Genomic DNA, 23,316 nt, shown 5'->3' with positions numbered 1-23,316 from the left:
AATTACATCTATTTTTACATGAAAACGAAATCTCAAATTTCATTCATGTGTACATATGACATTTTTGTTATGGCAAGAAAATAAAGTTACAGATTAACATTATAAAACTGTATTTTAATAAAACAATTAAAATACTGAAATAAACGTATTTAGCGGTTGTGATATTTTTGTAATTTTTTTAATCGGCGTATTTTTTAAAAATGTAAAACGTATTTGTCTAATAATTGACGTGACCATTGACCAAAACTGCCAATCGTGTGGCTTTGTCTAATTTTTTGGTGGTTGGTAGTTTTTCTCATGCTCTTTGGTATTAAATGGTGGTACGCAAAATATTCTTTACCTAACGAACGTGAAAAAATATTGTGGGGGGTTTATGAATCTACTAAATACCCAAAATTTAATTAATATGGAAATTACTCGCGCTACCCTTGGAATCGCAGTCGGTATCGCCGGAACACTATTTCTAGGCTATTGTGTTTACTTCGATCAACAGAGACGAAAGGATCCTCTGTTCAAAAAGAAGTTGAGGGAACGTAAGTATTTTAATATGTACTATCTGAAACATATATTTGTCAATTTTTAACATTTACATTCATTATCTTCGCAAAACAATATAATAGAAGACCATTGTGTGTTGTATAACAACCTATAATGTTGTATCACATTATGCCGCAAAACTGTCCCATGATTTTGTAACCTCATGAAAGTGCAGTATTTGCAAAATAAGACCATTAAATTAAGCAGCAATACGGGACACGTTGTACATTATGACGTAGACTGTTATTTAACGCTTAAATCTATTATAATCCCTATATCTATTACATACTCAAAACTGGAACTATTAAACAAGTTAAATTCTTCATCGTGTTTCAAATTGAATCCAAGTCCCCCTCTAAATTGATGTCTATTGCATAGCTACCTAAAAATATATACCATTTAATGATGACATTTTAGTAATGATGAAATTTTATAACCTGTAAAAATCAGATTGTAAATTCTTCTTAGTCAAGAATCTCTTCGAGTGTAATTCTAAAGAAATGAATCTTGTAGGACGACAGAAGGCACAACAGAATGCATCACGATCTCGCACACTGGGTGGCCCACTGCCCGACATGAGTGATCACGAAGCCATGCAGAGATTCTTCTTGCAGCAGGTAAAGATAATCTATCTTTTTTTTTTATAAAGAAGACAATATAATTACAATAAAATGTATGATAATCTGAGAGCCATGGAACTCTGTCCAATTACAGGGTTCAATATTTCAATTCAATGAGATCTCTTCTGAAAAAGATGTACATGAAGGGGTTGCTAGGGTTCTCTGATGAGTTATGGAGTTGCAAACATACTACTAACTGAATACAGAGATAATTTATTTAAAAGTATATTTCTTAATGTTTAGATTCAGCTCGGTGAAGAGCTGCTGGCTGCAGGTGATCTGGAAGCGGGTGTTGAGCATCTCGGACAAGCTGTCACTGTATGCGGACAGACGCAGCAACTGTTGAGTGTAAGTATTTACTACAAGTGATAAAGATAATTTAAGATTCTTTTTATTATGGTTAAAATAACAGCTACAGTGACCAAAACCATAAATCCTAGCTCAATTATATATTAACTGACTTATAAACTCAACATAGGTTATTACAATTCAATGTTCTATTTTTAACTAGCTTTTACCCGCGACTCCGTCCGCGCGGAATAAAAAATAGAAAATGGGGTAAAAATTATCCTATGTCCGTTTCCTGGTTCTAAGCTACCTGTCCACCAATTTTCAGTCAAATCGATTCAGCCGTTCTTGAGTTATAAATAGTGTAACTAACACAACTTTCTTTTATATGTATAGATTGCAAAAATGATAGGAATTTAACTTTTCTGTTAAACACTTTCTTATAAAATTAATTGGTTGTTTTCATGGTACAGTAGTGTTTTACTTTCTATTACTTCTAGTTGTTAACTTTGTTACAATTCAATGATTTTTATTCTCTTAGTAATTGTTTAGTGTTATTTATATACAAAGTATCCTTAATTACTACTTAATGAAGTAATAAGAAAATGTGTTACTACTCTTGAATGTTAAGTTCTTTGCACAAACACAAATAAAACTATAAAATACTAGCTGTCGCCCACGACTCTGTCTGCGCGTAATTAAAAAAAAAACTTATTAAGTAGCCTATGTTCTACATCTGTGCTAAATTCATCAACATCCATTGAGCCAAGCCAATACAAACAAACATCCATCCATCTAAACATTCGCATCTTTATCTATATATATAAAAGAAAGTTGTGTTAGTTACACCATTTATAACTGAAGAACGGCTGAATCGATTTGACTGAAAATTGGTGGACACGTAGCTTAGAACCAGGAAAGGGACTTAGAATAATTTTTACCCCATTTTCTATTTTTTATTCCGCGCGGACGGAGTCGCGGGTAAAAGCTAGTCTACAATATAACTCACACCCATAACCCAGAGTGGTAGACAGAGATGATTGACTTATATTTGGTGCAATTGTGGCACACCTTACATCTTTTACATTCATACAAATGTCCATCCATGTCAATACCAAGGGACATTAATACCGCCCTCCTTGAGTATTTCACTAATTTGGATTGTATAAGTGAATCCAGGAGTAAGTGGAAGTTAGATCTATATAAAAAAATACATATTTTACAGGTACTTCAACAAACTATGCCAGCACCAATCTTCCACATGCTCCTCAAGAAGCTTCCAGAGGTTTCTGAACGTCTTCGTGCTTCAATGAAAGCTAACAGCAGTTCCTTGCATGAGGATGATGTGGAATAACAGCTGCCAGAAGTAGGTTACATCTAGACAGCAATGTTGACTTCTTTATTTGGCCTATAAATTTGATTTAATAATTTCGTTAAAAAAATTATTTTTCTCTTCAGATAGTTTTCAAGTTTCAAGTTTTTTTTTTTATCTTTTGTAACATCGAAATTAAAATTTCTAAATTTCAACTAAAAATGTGTTACCACATTATTACTTTTTTATATTGTTTTATACTTTTTTTTATTGATATATTTATTCTGTACTGTATATGCCTGCAATAAATTTAAAGTTGTGACAGATAAGAAAAGAAATATATTTTTTTCAAAGTTGATTGAATACAAACTGAATATAGGCAATGAAGAAGTAAATTTTTGTTTGTAATTGTGTAGAAATTTGTTTTTTTAGGTTATCTTAGTTTCAAAATTGGCTGTAAGCGTTAGGCTATAACCAAATAAAATGCGATTGCGTAACGAAAATGTTTGTTTTTTTTTTGTTGGTTTGTAGAAAGTAAATTTTGTTTTACTTTTGACGAGATTAAAAGAGAGAAAAGGTTTCCATTTTAATAAGATTTTTTTTTGTTTGCCGCCAAAAAGTTTGTTTGTATCCATAGACAATGAGTGTACGTCTCGAATGTTCGTACGGACAAAATGTTGCAAGAAATAATTTTAAGTAGTTTTGTTAATGTTATTTAGGTATTTGTGTTCCGGTATGTTGGAATGCTTGGAATTTCGATTGATTTTTAATTGTGAAATAAAAATATTGAAAAAATTGGTGTTTTATTTAAAGACCTGATCACGTAAATAGACAACAAGATTAACATTTTATAGGTCCTTTAATATAAAATTATATTAATCAGAGAAAAAAAGATCAAGACGAAAAGGAACAGTAAAAGAAATAAATCCCATTTCATTCACCAGTTTTATTTTCAACATATTTATAACTATATATAAGTACTTTGATATAAAACGTCCCATAATAAGTCAATAACTCGCACCACATTATAAAAAAAGAGTAGACAGTAAAATGATTTTCAGTACCGACTTACAATCTTTTTTTATTTTGATGAAATGTGGTGGGCACTTTAATAATAAGTACTCGAATAACAAAAAAACAAACCTACATAAATAACATCACACCTTATAGAAAACTTTATAAGGATTAACCGCCATACTTTACAACCAATAAATGACAAAATAACTTCGTAAAAAACGACACTAAAATAAATATTTGTTATTTCTGTAGAAACAGTTATTTCAATTAACTCATAGAAGGACTTCAAATACAGTCAATCTTTGATAAGCGAGAGTCCAAGGGACGGTGATATTTCCCTCACTTTAATGGTTTTTCTCCAAGGTTCAACTGTATAATGTTATTGTTTTTTATCAGACTCAATAATTCTATTAATACAAATGTAAGATAATACATGACCTTTGGTTCCTCAACGTCAGGGATCCCCAAACTATTTTGGAAAAGTGACCCCTTTTCCAAAATGAACTGTTACCTCAGACCCCATGGCCAAATTACTTACTTTTAAGATCAACCTACTTATTAATAATGGTCCGCTAACTTAAAACAGCTGCTATAGTGTTATTTTTCAATCTAACTTAGGTCAATAGAAGACAGAGTGAGAATTAGCAATGCTTTAAGTTAGCAGACTATTATTAATAGGGGTCGATTTTTAGACCTCATCGACCCCCAAAATCAGTTTTCGTTTATGTCGACCCCTAGGAAACATATCGACCACTTTGGGAATCCCTGCTCTACATATTTACAGGTTCTAGAAAACTAACAGTATTTTTTTTAATTATTCGTGCACCAATTCTTAGATAGATTTGGTAATAAAGAAACGAAATTATAAATACCAATTACCATAAAATATGTTGCACCAAAAATGTTATTACATAAATAAATATAAGTACTTATTACGTGTATTAAATACTAATTTAATGTAATACTAAAAAATGGCAACACTATTGATATAGATAAAAAAATTAAAAGGTTAGGTTATATGTCACGAAGAAATCAAAATATATTTGTAGCCATAATATAATAAATATATCCCTGTATCTAAATATATACACAAAATTAACAAATAAATCAACAATCAAGATTTTTGAGCAGCTGCACTTCTTATATAGTCTTGTGTTACTTTCATTACGTCTAAAGCACCTTTAGATATTAAATTATTAGCTAAATCTTTACCTAAATTCTCACATTTTTCGATAACTTCAATAGGAATGTTGCTATTTTCAGACAGACCGCAGAATATTGGACATTTTAAACTGGCAATCTCCTCCATCGATCTTGTATCTTCACAATTTAGGTTATCTTTCCTTTCTGTTATTCTCCTATTTAATTCTAAAACAGCATCAAGACCTTTAGGAGCGCCATTTTCTTTCTTCAATTTTTTACAATCACTTTCTTCTGTTGGACTTAATTTATGTTTTTGCGTCTTTTTTATTTGTGGCAACACCAATTCTAAAGTTTCATGTATCTTTGTCGTACCGTCCATACTCCATACAGCGCCATCTATTGTGAATTTGTACTGAGGATCTACATGTTTTAATTTCGTCGAAACACCAACTGGAGCACTACAGCCACCACCTAAGACCAGGAAAATATATACATAAGTGACACTAAAGTTCAATATAATCCGAAGAAATTTTTGGACTAAACAATTTTTGCCACCATAATCTTAATTAACAATCAGATTAGGAATTTGAAATAGTCAGGAATGCTTACCCAATGTTTTGAGGAAGCTTCTCTCCGCAAGCACTCTACAATAAGTTTCTGCATGGTTGAATGGAGCGAGCATTTTCAGTACATCTTCATTATCTGATCTACATTCTACTGCTAATGCCCCTTGTCCTACCGCGTACATTATTTCTGAACACGGTAATATCTGGAACCCAAAGTTGTTCATTTACAACTGATAAATCTAAGGTTTATTTATTTTATTTTAATGCTACCATCATCATCATCAGCTCACTATACGTCCCCACCGAGGGGCTCGGAGCCTACCCCAATTTAGGGGTGACTAGGACAATAGTCAACCTCGCTGGCCAAGTGCGGGTTGGTTGACTTCACACATATCTTTGAATTTCTTCTTAGATATGTGCTACCAACGTAAAATGATGACTACCACTTGAGGTGCATGTTCTGTGAGACGATGGTATTGGAGACGAGACAGGGCACATTGACTCATTCGTGCAAATGGTGCTGTTGCTGTCACTACCACTTCTAATATGGCAATTAATGTTTTAATGCTATAAATAATTACGTCATATCGCTAGGAAATATTATAATTAAGTTTTAAAATAATCAACTAACCCTAAAGTAGGGTAATGTTCGGTAATGATCAGCCATGAATATATGTAACGACATTCAGTCGCAATTTGTTTTTTAATTAACTATGTATTTACATTATCAAAAACACTGTTTTTTCCATATTAATTGAAGAACTTATCTCTAGTACTAATTATCAGCATACAACTATTTGTTTTTGACTGAATAAATCTAATATAGGAATCACTGGAGAGAGTGAGCGACGGGACACATCCATGAAATAATACCAGTCCCACTCACCCTGATGAAGGGCCCCCGATGGGCTCGAAACTAGTCAGTGCTGACACCGGACATATGTATGTGAGTGTTTTAGCCGTTCCTATATAAGTTAATAATAAGGTCTCACTAAAGTTTGAATAATTTCAATAAAATTGCATTGTTAACTTACTTTAGATACTCTATTCCCCCATCCCATCCTCTGTAGGCCAGCGTTAGCTAAAAGTAACGCCGAATATTCCTTACTGGGGGCATCCAGTTTCTTTAGCCTCGTATTCAAATTACCACGAACATCTATCACAGATAGTTGTGGATATGACCCCCTGAGTTGTGCTGTACGACGCAGCGATGAAGTGCCTATAAATTTAATGACATTATAAATTGGATTTCCACTGTTTAAAAATGTACATAAAAACATCTTTCAATTCACTTAAAATGTATAAATAAAAATGCGTTTCGCTTGTAATATACATAATGTTGTGTTTGTTAAAAACACCAAAACTAACTAATAAATTTGATATATAACTAAAAGAACGAGGAAACTCGTGGGGCAGCGATTGGGGGAGGGGGTGATGTATAACAACATAGGTCCAGAAGATCTGAGGTCTGGATAACAAAGTCTACTGTATACCTCTAAGTTTCCATGAAAAAATAGCTAGATAACAATATCTTTACAAGTATTTAACAAGGCCTAGTCAGCCCTAAGCTAAGGTTGGCTCCGAGTCCTTTGTTGGAAAGTAGCTGACAAAAAAAAATCGACTTCATTAAAAATTGAAATGGAAAACTAGTTTAAATTCAACTGCAAGGACAAGTTCAGACATAGGTTACGTAATAATTACCAATGACAGAGCCTGCTGGCAAAGTGCTCAATGTGTGCGTATTTAATTCCTCTCGTAGCACCAATGCATCTCTTGGATCCTCTCTGAAGCAAATGGACAACAATTAAAGTAAGAGAATTCAACTGACTGTATTATCTATATAAATAAAAGAAAGTCGTGTTAGTTACACCATTTATAACTCAAGAACGGCTGAATCGATTTGACTGAAAATTGGTGGGCAGGTAGCTTAGAACCAGGAAACGGACATAGGATAATTTTTACCCCGTTATCTATTTTTTATTCCGCGCGGACGGAGTCACGGGTAAAAGCTAGTATGTTTTAAATAAGAATGTACGCATCATTGACCTTGAACTGTCAAAATCGCTAGTAACAAAAAGTAAAGATTACAATTAAAAATATTTATGTAAATAATTTTATGAACTCAAATATTCAAATTAAATATAAATATTATTTGTAAATATATGTCTGTGTTTTGTACTCATTAATTGAAAAAAAAAAAGGTTAGTGTACCCAATGGTGTCAAAATATAGTACTATAGTCCGGTCGCGGAGCAGGAAGAATTTCGTACAATGACCTCTTTACCTACTGACAGAGGTTACAAATATTTTTGTATTTAGTGCGGTTTACATGAATTATTTGAAGGAGAAAGAAAAATTACCAACTTATAAAATATAGTTATTATTATTATATAAATCATTTATTTAGATTTAATAATACAAGTTATAAAAATCTAGACAAGTATCTAATAATAAAAAATCAAAAATCAGAATCCGATTACTCTGTTTCGGAGTAACTGTTACTTTGCTCTATTGTTCAATTTCGAGAAGTGAAGAATTCATTTGCATAATATTTTAAAACCAAAAAGTAACTATCGGAAAGCCGGCAATAAAATAGATGATGTTGCCTGCACTTTCGTCTTTCAAATATTCGTTTCAATTGTTCATTTCGAACTATCCAATAATTAACTTTTTCGGTAATCCTTCTAACGGAGCCCATAAAATTTTTATTATGCAAACAAACAAACTAAAGGTTTACAATCCCTGAGGATGGCGGCCTTTGTTTCTGTGCGAGCGAGACTAATTGTATTTACGCGGGAGTGACAGAGACAGGTAATGCGAGTTCAATGTACGAAATTCTTCGTGCTCCGCGACCGGACTATAGTATGAATATTATTAAAGTTAATCGCAAAGAACGAATAAAACGAAATTTCCTTTTCCTATAAAAAAGACGATTTCACCAACATTTTCCAAAGTTACCTAATGACTTAGTAACCAGTTATAATGCAATTAGTACAATAAAACACACAAAGTTTTTTTACTATATAAAGTGACAATGCTATTAAGATAAGCATAAATTAACTCCTTTTAAGTTAAAAAAGTAAAACTCAAGCCATCAAACAATGGTATTACAAATTTTACCTAATCAATATTATTGTCAATTTAAATGTTTTATTTTTCATAAGATTTTTTTTATTTTTTGGTAACAATTAGACTGGGTATTTACTGTCGTTAAGCAGTATTTTATTATCAGACGACATATAGCTTGTTTGGCCTTTTATTTTTAAAAATAAAAACTGAAATTTCATTACAAATGAGTCCAATAACTTGAAGATAAGCTATCACAATGTACAAAATGCAAGATTAGCTTATCAAGAAGTATATTTTTTTATAAAAACGCGTATGTTCAATTCATGAATCCGAATTATCGAACTAAGAAGAGCAAGCAAGGGATTGTAACCTAAAAAATCATCATTTATATTTGGAACCTATTAAAAATTAAGGTAACAAACAATTAAGTAAAAAAATTAAAAATTAAATTTTCCAAGTTAGCGGCCAACCTTCAAGACTGAAGAGGCACTGAAAGAAGAAGAAGAAGTAAAAAAGTAAAATTAAGTAAATTAAGAAAAAAAAAGACAGACAAATAGTACTAGTTTTATGTGATAAAAAAGTTTATATCAGCCAAAATTAAGTCGCACAATCATCATGACAATAAAAAACCTAACTGCAAAATAATGTCGACATGCAATTTACAACGAAAATTTTATGATGGCAATATGTGATCACTTATTTGCTACCTAGGACATATAAAAAAATTTTTGGCAAATTAAGACCATTGAAGATATAATGTGACTCACCTCTCAAACACAGCACCAATAGCTAAGCCCTCTGGCAATGTAGTCGGCAAATCCTTAAGGGAATGTACAACAAAATCAACAGAGTTATTCCTCAGCGCATCTTCAAGATCCTTCGTGAATAGAGATTTCTCTCCAATCTTAGGCAGAGACACATTGAGTATTCTATCTCCTAATGTTGTCATGGATACTGAAAAAAAAACGAAATGATTTGTAAATAAGCCAAGCATGCAGCTGTTTTTTAATTGCACATGTGTATGATCATTGAATCACTTAAGATTAGGAAACCTTGTGTTTATTTGACCCCTTTAGATTTAGTAGTAAAACTAGCGTTCTCCCATGACTCAGACTGTGTGGAATTACAAAATAAGGAATAAGTAGCCTATGTGTTCTTATAGATCATGTTCTACAACTGTGCCAAATTTCATCAAGATCTGTTGAACCTTTCTAGAGATGCCTTCAAACAAACATCCATCTAAACATTTTCAATTATATATAACTTCAAACTTTCGTGGTTTTTACTAATATAATGTTCGTAAGAAACGGGATTCTTACCACGATTAGGCTGTTCGAGCTCCCGATATTTCGGCACAGTTGCATGCGCCATGTTCACGGGTTGGCTGGTGACCGTTTGAAACACCCGGTGTCTACAAAATCAACTGCAGCTGCGGCAGCTCGTATATAGGACAAACCAAGCGCACCATCACCAGTCGCATAAAGGAACATATACGAGCTGTTAAAAACAACGATCCTCAGAAGTCGGCTATAGCTGAACATCTTTTGGACCCCTCCACCAATCACTGGATTGAACTTCATAGTCCCCAGGTACTATCGACAGAACGCCACTACATACCAAGATTGGTAAGAGAAGCGATTGAAATTGCTAAATGCAAAAACTTCAATCGCGAAGATGGGTTTAAATTGTCGAGTGCCTGGAATCCAGTGATTCAGTATTACAACAAGACTGGACAGCAACCGACTTCGAGTACGCGCACAAATGTGGACACAGTGAGTGTAGTTTGTCGACAAACAAAAATAACATCGAGTGCGGACTTAATGTGCAGTGAGAACGCGGACAGTGGTAGTGGTCGCCGAATCAGGAAGAAGGTAGACCGATACGGCTATCTTTAACATTTTTTACACTACCGCACAACACCAGTCAACCCGTGAACATGGCGCATGCAACTGTGCCGAAATATCGGGAGCTCGAACAGCCTAATCGTGGTAAGAATCCCGTTTCTTACGAACATTATATTTTCAATTATAATATTAGTAAGATTATGCTTACCTATTGTGAATTCCTTATCGGGATATACTTTTTTCAGACTTTCTATAACAAAGTTTGTCTGTATAAGTGCCAGCTGAAAAAGATTTTAATGAAGATAATTAATACTTAATGATTGCAAATAAAAAATAATACATAACTTGGACATAAAAAGTATGAACATAGTAATAATTATAAATGATTAATCTCTAGGAAATCCTTTGAGGAAAAGTTTTTAAGCAACTATGCAGTTAGTAAACACATATTATGTCATAACTGACGTCAAAGATTTTCCTAGAATTATGTATGCGTAAAGAGAAACTGAATGAAATTTCCATATTTCCTTTCATATTGTAAAATGGCATACAAGGAAGTAGGCTCCTCAATGGTGACCACTGCCCATAGACATCTGCAATTGCAGATGGTTTGCATACTTTTAATCAACGGAGGAAGGGACATAAAGAGAATATTTCTCCTGCATATTCACCCCCCCCCCTTTGTCCACAGATTCCATTTCCCTTCCCATCCTTTCCTTATAAGAAAAGGGTAGTATAGGAAAGAGGATTAAAATTAGACCTCCAGCGCGCACATTCATTAGACAAATGGTTCTGGTATTGGAGTCGACCCATTCTAGCAACAGATGTTGTTCCATCGAACACTGTTAAAATTGATAATTGGTCAACGTTCACCATTCGTACATTTCATATTAGATGCTAATCTATTATAAAACCTTGTCAGTAATAAACGGAACGTCTCATTACAAATATAGGTTAAGACCTCGGCCTTTGACGGAAGTTCACGTAACATATATGTCAATTGATAAAAATCAAATAAAAACTTTATCACAATACAAACCTCGCTTTTCCTAGATCCCACACGGACCACATTCGTTTTTTCACTTTCCATACCTAATTGATAATTTATATCAACTATACTTTCATTTACTTTCGCGAATGTGCAAACTTATGCATTAAAAACTTGAATGTGTAAGTCTCATAAATCTACAAAGAATTCTTAAACAACTTGTCACTAACACTGTAGTGGACAAGTATTGGTACAAAAATTAATGAATTTAAATTCAGTCAAGTCATTTCACTATCACTTGCAATCAGCAAACTTGATTTGACACTTGAGTGATAACTTAACCTCAAACTGTGTGTCATTGTGACAGTGACGGCACGCATTGATAAAAATCAGAACTGCCAACATTAAAAAATAATTTAACGATTTTAAGCAAAAAAAAAAAAAAACTTTTTTGTGTAAATTAAATCGTAAACTCTTCTAATTAAAGAAATAATTACTTTTATTTTAATTTTACAGGCATTATTTGACTGACATTTCAAATCTGGAAGGAACGTTTGTAATTACTTAGTGAAAGAGTACGGGTACGTAATAAAAGACAAAACTTGAAAAACATATTTATTATTGAAGAAAAATATTGTAGGCAGGAAAAACAATTTAATAGAATACTATAAATTTTTGAATTTCCTAAATGCAAAAAGTTACAGCAAAATAAAGACCAATGTTCAAGAAGAACAGTGTCAAAATCTCAAGCTTATTTCTATATTCTAGTGATTGTGATAAAAAAGACATTTATAATTTCAAGTTTGAAAATGATCTGATTAAACTGATTAACTCTTGTTTATAGTAGACTCGAGCCCCTCGATAGCTGATGTGTAAAATATCCAACGAAAGAATTAAAAAATCAATGTAAACTTTTTATTAATTAATAAGACACCAGAAAGACAATTTCAATGTCTATAACACGCAATAATTGTTACTGCAGGCATAGTTTTCATATTGTACTTATGCTAGTTTAACTTTTAAACCAAAGGTTTTCTGCTATGTGACACAGATAAAAAATATTCTATTTACTCTTTTTACGTTTACTACTTCTCAACCTTCTTCGGTTCAGAACAACTGTTGTCGTTTTCTTTCCTGAAAATATACAATTATAATTGAGTATGTTTTTTTTTTTACTTTATGAAAATTTCAAAATATAATCTAAGTCAAGGATGCGCAACATGCGGCCCGCCAAGCATTTCTAAAATTTATCGCCTTTCTCCCACCAACATATAATATTATAAATTTATTTATAATAAAATGGTAGTACATTAAACTGAAATATTTTTTTTGTGGTTTTTAATACTGAAGTCATTGGCTTAGTAGAGGTGCATGCTAAAAAGAGTATATTAATAATAAAATTTAATCTATGTGCGGCCAAATTAAATTTTAATTGGATCATTTATTAAAAAGGTTGCTCAACCCTGATCTAAGTAAAACTTACAAGAATTTGCAAAAAATAAATAAAAGTTAGATTTTTCTTGCTTACAACAAACATTAGATAGGTAATCACTAAATCATTTTAGTAATTAAAATTAGTAACAAAATTTAGAAATTATTTTTCAAATATTAATTTATTTTATGTGATTTATAGCTATTGTTTAAGAATTTGTATACATACTTGTTTGGCCAGTCTTCTTAGTATCAGAAATTGTAACTACTTTTTTGTTTGTAGCACTTCTTGTCCTCGGAGATTTGATTTCATCATTACTTTTAATAGCAACAGGCACTTGTTCGGAGGAATTTCTGATGTCTGATGTCTTTACATGACTACCATTAACTGGTTTATTTCTTGCAGATCTTCTCACAGGTCTCTCAATGTTAGACATAGATCTTGTGCATCTCGGTTCCTTTTTGAATTCTTTACTTTCTGAATTCTGTTTTAGTAATTCCAATTTCTCTTTTGCTTCTCTCTTTTCTTTCAATTTGTGTAATTTTATCATTATCGGAGTATAACCCTCTAAACCAGGTGGACATTCTTCTGGTTCTTTAAACGTTTTTCCGGAAAGTTTCTTCTTGAAATTTGCTAATACTTCTTTCATAGCATATGTTGGGTTTAAGCCTTGTAGGTAATCTTTTTGCATTAACGGTGACTGAAGGCTTCCGTCACAATTTGTGGATGATGCATTTGATAGTTTTCTAATCCTATACTTGCAGGTTGAGTCATCCTCCACATCAGCATTAGTCGCAGGATTACGATCCTTCCTGATTATATCTTCCGGATTGCCAGCTAAGATTTCAGCCCATGTAAACTGTCTTGCCGATCCCATTAAATTACCAAATTTGCCAATACTATTCCTGTGACGTCTTGCTCCTTTGCGCTTTGTTATATTCTTTTGTTTAGATCTCAAATTCTTCGGTGATAGTTTCTTTCCTAACACATCATGCGGCATTAAGGATTTTTTTAAACGGGCAACTAAATCCGCGTCGGATATGAAAAAGTTGCGCGATGAACACGGCTTGCGTACACCTTCACTGGACGTATTTAATGTATGTTTCAATAATTCTAATTTAAGACCATTCTCTAATGAACACACATTTTCTCTCTCATAAGTTTTCTTAATACCGTTCCTAGATAGGAAATCAGGAGGTGTATTTTTCCTTCCAAACCTCTTTGAGTAACCTAATTTACTACGGCTTATTGGTGATAGAGATGGCTCAGCAAAATTGATATTCATTTCTCTATTAAATGTATAACCATTTCTTATCATTTCACTTTTAAATAAATTTCTACAATAATCATAATCAGGTTTTTCTGTGAAATCTAAACTTGTGATATACTGAAGATACTTTTCCATGAATTGTGGATAAAATTCAGTTTTAAAACATGTTTTTAGTAAAGTTTTAATGTCATTCATAAAGTTTTTCTTTACTGCATGTACTAAATCTGGATCGGCAAGAACCTCCGAGGTTTTCCACGGCAGAGTGCCTGTAAGCCAATCCAGCATATTGTACCCTAGGGTTTCCAAATCAGATCTTCTAGAGTGAGCTCCAATATGAGAATCTCTAGAACTATATTCAAGAGTTCCATCATGAGCTTTCCTTGCATCCATACCAAAATCTTTATGATTACCTTTGGAGTCTAAGAATTTTGATGCTAGACCATAATCTAGTAAATATATTTGTCCATTTGATTGAGACAGAATTGCATCTTTGTATATTTGATCCATTTGCAATTCTAAATCTATATTTTCTGATTTTTTCCCGTCTTTAAATGTTTCAACCACACTTAGTAAACTTTTGTTACCAAAATCATCCAACAACTTTTGGTATGACCTATCAGAACACACCGAACTTAAATCTTCATAGTTAACGTAATTGGATAAATGTCTCAAATTAAATGCATGTTGTCTATGTAATTTTCCTTTATCTTTTTCAGTAAAAATTTTCCTTAGCTTATTCTTGACACTGACCAATCTTTTGTCATCTTTACAAATCTCTGGTGTTCGTTGACTGACTACATAATCTTCGTCGTTGTAATAATTTGAAGATCGGGAACGACTTGTTTTAGGTTTCTTATGCTTTTCAGGAATAAGGACAACCTGTTTGGTGTTTTTTTGAAAACTTTGAGTTGATTTAGGAGTAATGGCTTTCATAACTTTATTACTGTCAAAACCAATCATTAAATTTGAACTTTTGATATCTGAATGTGTGTAACCTTGATTATGCAAGTATTCTAAAATATCTAATATTTGTATAGAAAGAACTAGAACATTTTTTAAGTCCAGAGTTCTCGTCCTGGCTATGATTTTTTGTAAATCAATATCATATCTGGGTAAGACTAGAAATCTATATTTTATTCCGGTACTTTCTTCAGTAAAGGACCCACTTGCTATATAAATAGGCATACCAAGTCGTTTTAGCTTATTTTCTTGACACCATGTTTTAACTGAAACAAAAAAAAAATACATTTAGTCATTTCAAGTATTATATCAACAAAGACTATTTTTATCTGACCAAACCAAAGGAAAAGTAATTATTTTTGCATACACTTTCTGTATCCTAGTCACAACCTAAATGACTGGACTAATCTAATACTAATACATCAAAACTGTATGGTAAATAATAATAATTATATTGAAATAAAAAAAAGATTGATCAAAAATTGTCTTTTGTTTTGTTTGTTAATTGAATTACCTTTAGAAGCTTGCGCTGTTCTAATTAAACAATGTATTTCGACGAACAGTGGGCCGTTTGTGTGTGGTTCAATTTTCACAACATATCTGGCATTCTGTTTTGTAACTTCTTTATCCACCTCATCTGATGCAAGGTAAATTCTACCAAAACTACCTCTACCTGTAAAAAAGACATTTTAAAATAAAATGATATTCTTTCTGAATGATTAATCATGTTTTGTGCCAGTTTGATTTTGACATATTAAAGAGTAGTGAAAACAGATAGCCCTTGCTTATTTTCCACCTTTTATTAAAAGAAAAAGAACAAACTTGAAGGGTTAATCTGTGGCATTAATAATTTTATGACCGTAGTTGCATTTCCTAGTTAAAAAGTGAATCTTTGTTCAAATTAAATTTAACTTTCTCTTTTTGACGCAAACAAAAAAGTGTATAAATACTCCATTACTACTTATGGATGGTTAAAACTTAGTACATAAAAACATTGTCTTACCAATAGGCTTTCCGATTCGCCACTTTTTCAACTGGACATCAGTAAAGACAATACCAGGAGGCAATGCTTCATCATCGAAGAAAGATGCATCTAAACTTGCACATTCTTCCGTTATCTTTTTCTTCTTCGGTGTTATAGGTGTTTCTATTTCGTTACCACGACGAGGCATACTATGAGAAAAATTCAAAAATCAATATTGTTTTACAAAATGTTTGGTAGTGCTTGAAATTATTGACAAAATTCATGCAATACCTTTGGATTGTTGAAAATTATAAATAGCAATGAACATAAAGAAATTTATACAGATGTAGTATCATTTCTTTATGTTCAATGCGATTAAATTAGAAAAAATATCAGTTACTGTAATTTACCGACAGGATTACCTCAAATGTTACAAAAGCAAAAACCCAAATATACGATTGTCATAAATGATTTCTAGATGTCACCAATATTTCAATATCAATTTCACTTGAAAATACATTAACTCAATCGTCAAAAAACATTCACAGAAATACTTTTTGGAAATGAACTGTATTTAGTATTATTATTACAGGTTCGCCATGTTGTTAAACTACAAACGATCGATTCAGGCCACAGATGAGATAAGGATTTAATTTTATTTCGGTAAATAAAAAAAAATATTTTGATAAAGAAATGAAAAAAACGGAACCGTTTTCTCAGACGTAAGACATTTAATATTGCTTTTGGTTTTACCCTTAGTTGACCTTATTATAGTATAATTCCCACAATTTCATAGTCTATGGTCGAAAACACATGGCAACAGTGTCAAGATGAAAAGTTTTGACAAAAAACGCGCGATTTTCGAATTAAAAAGAAAACTAAACAGTAGATATGTATACTAATTTAATTACAACTGTTAGATCTGTCGACTGAACATCGCTTACTAGCTTCTGCATGTCTTCCTTTTTTTCTTTCTAAAAAAAATAACATCAAATCTCATAGTACACGCCGACCGTAATTTAATTCCATGAAGTGGGTTCGCTGTAAAATGTGTCAGTTTCGGCATTTTTATCAATGTTTTTAAAGTATTTAAGCCATTACTGGTTTTTAAAAACGAAGGTAAAACATTGACGAAGGCTGTGTATTGCTTTTATAGATCAAGCGGTTTGCAGACGTTGCCTTTGCCTTTGCCTCACAAACTTTTTCAATTTCATTCACGACTCGGCGTCGTCGCGTGGTGGTAGTGTATTTCGTTTTGTCCGTGCTCGATGCGATCGCGTCTGTATCGAGTGCAATGTTTTTTTGTTTATAAACAAATACTTTTAATATAAAAATGTGTTTGGTGAAATAAGAAAGTTTGCTGTCGTGTATTTTGTTATATTGTTATACAATTAAGCGGCTTTATTTTCATAATGTCTAGTTAACGCATGTTTTACAAGCGGCTTGAAGATGGACGGGGCTAACGCTGACTCAGATCATTCTATGACTTGGGAGGATTTTTTCGGTAAGTAATAGAAATTATAATGTTTTTCTACTTTACGCCACTTTAAATTCTAAAATCTCAGCATTATTTAAATTACAAAAATATTTGGTAGTTTTTAAATAATATGTAAAACATAATATTAAGTTTAAAAATGAATTACGAAGCTCGTAATAAGTATTTCCCGGCTTAAGTAATGCAAGGGAGAGACAGGTTTGATTAACATTTGTAAGTAAGGCAAATCTATGATGAGGGTTGATCATGAAATGCAATAATAATAATATTTGTATACCGCCTTAACTAAATATAAAAAATAAGAATTTAAGTTGAATAACAATAGATACATTGATATTGTGATGACAACCTAAATAATTATTAACAAAATAATACGTGAACACTACAATCAGTATTTCTAACATGACAGCACTTCTTAATTATTCTATGTGTAGTCAATATTCATTATTTGAATAAAAAGTAAGTCATCATTTTACGCATTGATATAATATGCAACAATGAACAACTTAGGATATGTTTCCACTATTGAAATAGTCGATTTTAAAGACAACCAAGAATAGGATTTAGATGAAAAAGATATATGCATGATTAGCTGTCGCCCGCGACTATGTTCGTGCGGAATTAAAAAAAAACTTAGTAGCCTATGTGTTCTTCCACACTATGTTCTACATTTGTGTAATTTTTCACAGCCGATGAGACGATCCGGAGATACTTTCTAACAAACATCCATTCATCCATCCATCTAAACTTTCGTATTTATAATATTAGTAAGATTTAAAAATTTCTATGACAGTAGAAATTTCCTGGACAATTTTTAATTCGGAATTCGTAAAATATTAATACCGTAAGCTGGGTTGTAGTGGTCACTAAATGCTTTACTTATAGTCATATATATATGTTTAACTCATACATATTATGTATTTGTATAGATAGTGTGTTGAAAATGTAAATGACAACACTGAGGGAATTTAACTCCAGCAAGAGGACACTATAAGACGAGTTTTTTAATTCACTTTTTGCTTCGCTTTAGTATCTACATATCTATTGCCTAAGTAAATAAAACAACTGATGTATATGATGTTATATAAAAGGTACGAAATTCAAAATAACACGTCAAAGATAATGTTAATATGAGGAAAGTCGTTTAAAATATTGCAGTGAACGTTTTATGTTCTCTTAAGAATTTACTAATTTGTACTGACTCGGTAATTGTTTATCTTTCACAGGAATGTCAACAGATAAAAAAAGTGTGTGTTCAATTAGTCTGTGTTGCTAGTTGTTACGTTTTTTACATAGATTAATTTTAAATTGTTACAATATCTTTGTTTTAATAACATAGTCCGTGAAGCAAAAACGGAAGAATGTGAAATTTGATTTATAATTAAAGTATAAGTGGATAAGACGTGCTAAAGTGCATATGTATTTTTACTTAAAAAAATGTTTGACTAATGGGCGGCTACTAGTTATAGTTAGTGTTACAATAAAATGGCGATGACTGCCTGTCGATAAAAGGTTCCCTAAGCAGCTTCTTAGTGATGATTTCTCAATAAATCCATACTAATAAATGTTAGTAACCATAAATAATTCTGAGGGTTGCTGATGAAATGGAAACTTATGTCGTATATATTTGACATAAAAACTCTACATCTTTTTTTATTTCAACTGTCTTCATTTCTTGTTGTTAAAAAAAAGGTAAATGAATTAAACAACTAGTGTCATTGTTTTGTTTCCTAAGACACGAATGAGTGTTGCTATTGTGCACGATTATGTACGGCGCATGAATTAATGAAGTGTGCTTCCTTTGAACGCACCCGTTCACAGGATGTAAGGCTAGCTTTTAATTTGATAGTAGCCTGTCCCGAAAACTTTTTATTAGTTTTTATCGTACAAATTAATAACTATACGGTTTATTTGTTCGAGTATGGATGTGTATTTGAAAACTTTGATAGACGAGGAGGGGTTTTGATTCTTCCCGCTTTTTAAATTGGTCACTAAGGGAGACATTTGAAGATTGTGTAGTAATGAAAATGATCGAAATGTGTGCGTGATAATTTATTGGTTGTACCGCATTGTACTGTATTAGCTGATGGCCATTATTTCTTCTGTTCCTAAGACTTTATTAGATCTATGAAAGGCGTCTATCAATTGTCTATGGAAAGCGAGTACCGATCGTTAACTCCGATGTTTCCAGTGTAAAGGAAAGCTTATTGTTATAACACTGTTTTGAGGCGAAAGTTAAACAAACAACATAGACTGTTGTTGTTTTAAATCATGAAGGTTTTTGCCGATTAATAGGGTTGTCACCTTCGAGTTTGGGTGGTGCGTAATCAGACTTTTTCGGAAACAAGGTGCTGGAGATTTATGACTTCAATGACTATTCGTTTGTTTTTGTTGTCCGCAAAGAACGTCTCTGGTCTTAGTTTTTTCTTCAACAGATTCCTTTGTTTGATTTCTTTGTAAATTGACAACCCTACATGTCAGCCATGTACATCGTGATACTCTCTTTTATATTCTAACTTATTAAAACTTGTGCTTTATCATTTAAAATCAAGTAAACCACGAAACCAGGACTTTGATAATATTAGGTCCTTACATATGAAATTGGCGTTTTTCGTACTGGCCACTTTAATCACGAATTTCTCCTCTTTGGTAAGGAATACCAAATTCAAATTTGTACAGCTATAGACTCATGTATCTGTGGTTCGATGACCGTCATTCATTTGTTTTTTTTCTTCTGTTTTTTTTCTGTTTGCGTCACTCATCTTACAAAATGGAAAACTTAAAATATCGCATTATTTACGAGTACGAGTTCCGCCGTGGCACTAGTGCTGCGGAAACGACTCGAAGGATGAATGATGTGTATGGCGGTCGTGTTGCAAAAGAAAACACAGTTCGTTTTTGGTTCCAACGTTTTCGTTCTGGAAATTTCGATCTGCAGAACAAGCCCCGTGGACGGCCTGAGACTCAAGTTGATAATGAAGAGTTGAAGGCTATTGTGGAAGCGGATCCATCGCACACCACGTCCGAGTTAGCTGCAGGCTGCGATGTTAGTGATAAAACTGTTTTAATTCACTTGAAGCAAATTGGGCAGATTAAAAAGCTTGAAAGGTGGGTACCTCACGAATTGACTGAAGCAAACCGGCAAACGCGCGTCGACTGTTGCGTTACATTACTAAACCGGCACAATAATGAAGGTATTTTAAACCGAATCATTACCTGTGATGAAAAATGGGTTCTTTACGATAATCGGAAGCGCTCAGCGCAATGGTTGGATCCTGGCCAGCCAGCCAAATCCTGCCCCAAGCGAAAATTAACCCCAAAAAAGTTACTGGTAAGCGTTTGGTGGACTAGTGCCGATATTGTTCATTACAGTTTTCTCAAATCTGGCCAGACTATTACGGCTGATGTCTATTGTCAGCAATTGCTAACCATGATGGAAAAGCTAGCGGCTAAACAACCTAGGCTGGTCAATCGCTCCACGCCACTGCTGCTTCACGACAACGCTAGACCACACACTGCGCAACAGACGGCTACTAAATTAGAAGAGCTTCAATTGGAAAGTCTAAGACATCCTCCGTACTCCCCGGACCTTGCTCCAACAGATTACCATTTTTTCGAAATTTGGATAACTTCTTGCAAGGGAAAAAATTCAACTCCGATGGGGCAGTCCAAATCGCCTTCAAAGATTTTATTGATTCCCGTCCGACTGGTTTTTTTAGTAAAGGGATCAATGAACTACCTATGAGATGGCAAAAGTGCATAGAAAATAATGGTTCATACTTTGATTAATTAAATATATTATATTAAAAAATATTCGACTTTTTGTTCCTCCCATACAAAACGCCAATTTCATATGTAAGGACCTAATATATCAAGTTGAATTTAATTTATCTCAAATTGCAAATGCAAGCACATTGAAATGTTCGTAATCGTTTAAAAAGCAGCAATTAATGCTCTTTTAATTGAATTGGATAACGAAGAGGTTACCTTTGATGTCAGTGGGGGAGTCTGAAGAGCGTCTGTTGAGAGCATACTCGAAATATGTATGAAAATAACTAACTGTTAGTGTTCGCTGTAAAAGCACCTTAATATTGATATCTCTTACATTATCTTAGAAAAAGACAGAGATAGCGAAAGTGTTCTTGAATTAAAATAATCAATACTTCTTTTATTGGGGTAGACAGGAATTTTAAATTTAATAAAAATTTTTAAATTTAAAGATAATTTATATTATCTTTAAACGATAATTGTAAATCGTAATTATTTGTTTGGTAAGTAAAATGTTTATGTGTGAGTATGAAAACGTATTTTTTAAGCAATTACTTTGTTACATACATGTATGAGTTGGGTAAGTGTTAGATTTTTAAATCGCAATTAAAACGTGACAAAACTTGTTATATTGCTAGCGTTACATTTAAATATTTACAGTAAAAATAATAAAAAAACTTGAGAGGTGTCAAGGGACACCCGGATGAAACGAAGTTCCTATGAATTTTCGTTATATATTGTCACGTCGTTGCCATGGTTACTATAGCAAAAAGTGTCGTGACAACTTTTCGTAAGAATTTTTTCCGTCTAGCCCCCTTTCACAACGCGCGATAAGGAACTTCGTTCCAATCGTTCCAATAACTTCACGATATTTTTTTGTTTTTTCCTCTGTAAGGATTTAAAATTTTTATACCACGGTCGTGTTACGAAATAGTCGTTAGTAATGCACTAAGAAATAAATTTGAAATATCTTTAACGGCGATTACCCACTGATGAAACAACTGTCTATAAACATATTGCATTGTTTTTTATTGACTTTGTTTTTGTGCGTTTGTTTCGGCACTTAGACCCTTCGTACATAAGGTGATGTAAATCTCAGAAAACAAACAATTTTACATGACGTCATAGAGGATCGTACAGGTACGTGTTGCCAACATTTTGTTATTTTGTGGCCAAAGTCACTCGCTCGATACCTGTTTGTCAAAATCCTTAGTTTGTCGTGAGAAGAGTTGCTGCGATTTTCAAGACGGTGGAGGCAAATCTATACAGTTGATATTTTGTAAATTCATGTTAGCCGTGGTAGTCACTATGCTTGTGGGCCAAGCACGAATTTAGTATTTAAATTTGTGCATCGTGTTATCAGGCGTGTTATAAAGTACACCAAAAATGTTATATTAATTTTGACGATTGTTGATTACGATACGAAGGCGATTGTCCAAATATTCGTGCTAGGCCCACTGTACTGAGTGACTAAATAACTAGTCGACGATTCAAATGGTGTAGGAGCGCACTACGCAAGTATACAACACACGTTTCCAAGATTTACGTTGCCTTGTGTACGTCTTGGAGATCACGATGTTGATTTCTAGAAGGGGGAGAGTCTTAAGCTAAAACTCGAGCCTACAGCTGACATAATTTATGACATATTGTGTATATAATTACATTATGTTTCTGATTACCTTATTGTATAACAAGTCATGATTGTTTTGAACGTAATCGTAACCGGACCTATTTGGACGACTGCGCTTTATTAGGGCGGACTTTATGCCTCTTGTATAGACGTGGCCTAAATCAACCGGCTATTGCTCTGACTATTTCGGTTTGAAATAAATGACACCCTGATAAAATTAAACTTTGATAAACAATAAAAGATGAATTTTATAAATTTAAAAAGTTGAATATCTTGATTTCCATTCTCTAATTAATTTTAAATATGTTTCTCTTGTTCTTTGTTTATACTTCTATAGTCGCTAAACTATTCTACTTAATAACATTATATAAAAAGAATTTGTTCTTTTTTCGTAACAAAAAATAAGAATATATA

At 32.7% G+C, this 23,316-nt stretch overlaps 4 protein-coding genes across 4 annotated transcripts in view; 2 read left to right on the top strand and 2 right to left on the bottom strand.

Moving 5' to 3' along the window:
• Window positions 1-283: 283 nt before the first annotated feature.
• LOC106708011 (mitochondrial import receptor subunit TOM20 homolog) lies at window positions 284-2,882 on the top strand. The gene is made up of 4 exons (XM_014499462.2): window positions 284-533; window positions 1,051-1,154; window positions 1,401-1,505; window positions 2,671-2,882. The coding sequence occupies exons 1-4, from the start codon at window positions 374-376 to the stop codon at window positions 2,797-2,799; spliced, it is 498 nt and encodes a 165-aa protein (XP_014354948.1). The 5' UTR covers window positions 284-373; the 3' UTR covers window positions 2,800-2,882.
• Window positions 2,883-4,826: 1,944 nt separating this feature from the next.
• On the bottom strand, window positions 4,827-11,713 carry LOC106708000 (porphobilinogen deaminase). Its single transcript, XM_045684750.1, has 7 exons — window positions 11,435-11,713; window positions 10,604-10,676; window positions 9,319-9,505; window positions 7,185-7,267; window positions 6,518-6,702; window positions 5,527-5,686; window positions 4,827-5,388 (listed from the first exon to the last, which is right to left on the bottom strand). Exons 1-7 carry the CDS (start codon window positions 11,483-11,485, stop codon window positions 4,889-4,891), a joined length of 1,239 nt encoding a protein of 412 aa, XP_045540706.1. The 5' UTR covers window positions 11,486-11,713; the 3' UTR covers window positions 4,827-4,888.
• Window positions 11,714-13,023: 1,310 nt separating this feature from the next.
• LOC106708043 lies at window positions 13,024-16,447 on the bottom strand. The gene is made up of 4 exons (XM_045684679.1): window positions 16,432-16,447; window positions 16,049-16,218; window positions 15,560-15,718; window positions 13,024-15,311 (listed from the first exon to the last, which is right to left on the bottom strand). The coding sequence occupies exons 2-4, from the start codon at window positions 16,215-16,217 to the stop codon at window positions 13,024-13,026; spliced, it is 2,616 nt and encodes an 871-aa protein (XP_045540635.1). The 5' UTR covers window position 16,218; window positions 16,432-16,447.
• Window positions 16,448-17,244: 797 nt separating this feature from the next.
• LOC106707975 overlaps window positions 17,245-23,316 on the top strand; it is an 86,595-nt gene continuing 80,523 nt past the window's right edge. The window contains exon 1 of the mRNA XM_045684820.1: window positions 17,245-17,513. Coding sequence (XP_045540776.1) covers window positions 17,459-17,513 — 55 coding nt within the window. The 5' untranslated portion in view covers window positions 17,245-17,458. The remainder of the gene's footprint in view (window positions 17,514-23,316) is intronic.

The sequence above is a fragment of the Papilio machaon genome, chromosome 27 (genome assembly GCF_912999745.1).
Source record: "Papilio machaon chromosome 27, ilPapMach1.1, whole genome shotgun sequence".
Classification (NCBI taxonomy): Eukaryota; Metazoa; Arthropoda; class Insecta; order Lepidoptera; family Papilionidae; genus Papilio; species Papilio machaon.
The sequence above is the reverse complement of the archived record's forward strand: the minus strand, read 5'-3'. Positions and strand labels throughout refer to the sequence as shown.

What these genes read in the sequence shown, in the direction of transcription:
- LOC106708043 (XM_045684679.1), bottom strand. Translation starts at nt 16,217, where the DNA reads ATGCCTCGTCGTGGTAACGAAATAGAAACACCTATAACACCGAAGAAG. An exon ending in GCGAATCGGAAAGCCTATTG is followed by an intron (nt 15,719 to 16,048) that starts GTAAGACAATGT and finishes TCTTTTTTACAG; the next exon opens with GTAGAGGTAGTTTTGGTAGA. An exon ending in AACAGCGCAAGCTTCTAAAG is followed by an intron (nt 15,312 to 15,559) that starts GTAATTCAATTA and finishes TTTTTGTTTCAG; the next exon opens with TTAAAACATGGTGTCAAGAA.
- LOC106708011 (XM_014499462.2), top strand. Translation starts at nt 374, where the DNA reads ATGAATCTACTAAATACCCAAAATTTAATTAATATGGAAATTACTCGC. An exon ending in CAAAAAGAAGTTGAGGGAAC is followed by an intron (nt 534 to 1,050) that starts GTAAGTATTTTA and finishes TGAATCTTGTAG; the next exon opens with GACGACAGAAGGCACAACAG. An exon ending in AGACGCAGCAACTGTTGAGT is followed by an intron (nt 1,506 to 2,670) that starts GTAAGTATTTAC and finishes CATATTTTACAG; the next exon opens with GTACTTCAACAAACTATGCC.
- LOC106708000 (XM_045684750.1), bottom strand. Translation starts at nt 11,485, where the DNA reads ATGGAAAGTGAAAAAACGAATGTGGTCCGTGTGGGATCTAGGAAAAGC. An exon ending in TGGGATCTAGGAAAAGCGAG is followed by an intron (nt 10,677 to 11,434) that starts GTTTGTATTGTG and finishes AATCTTTTTCAG; the next exon opens with CTGGCACTTATACAGACAAA. An exon ending in CGATAAGGAATTCACAATAG is followed by an intron (nt 9,506 to 10,603) that starts GTAAGCATAATC and finishes TTTTTTTTTCAG; the next exon opens with TATCCATGACAACATTAGGA.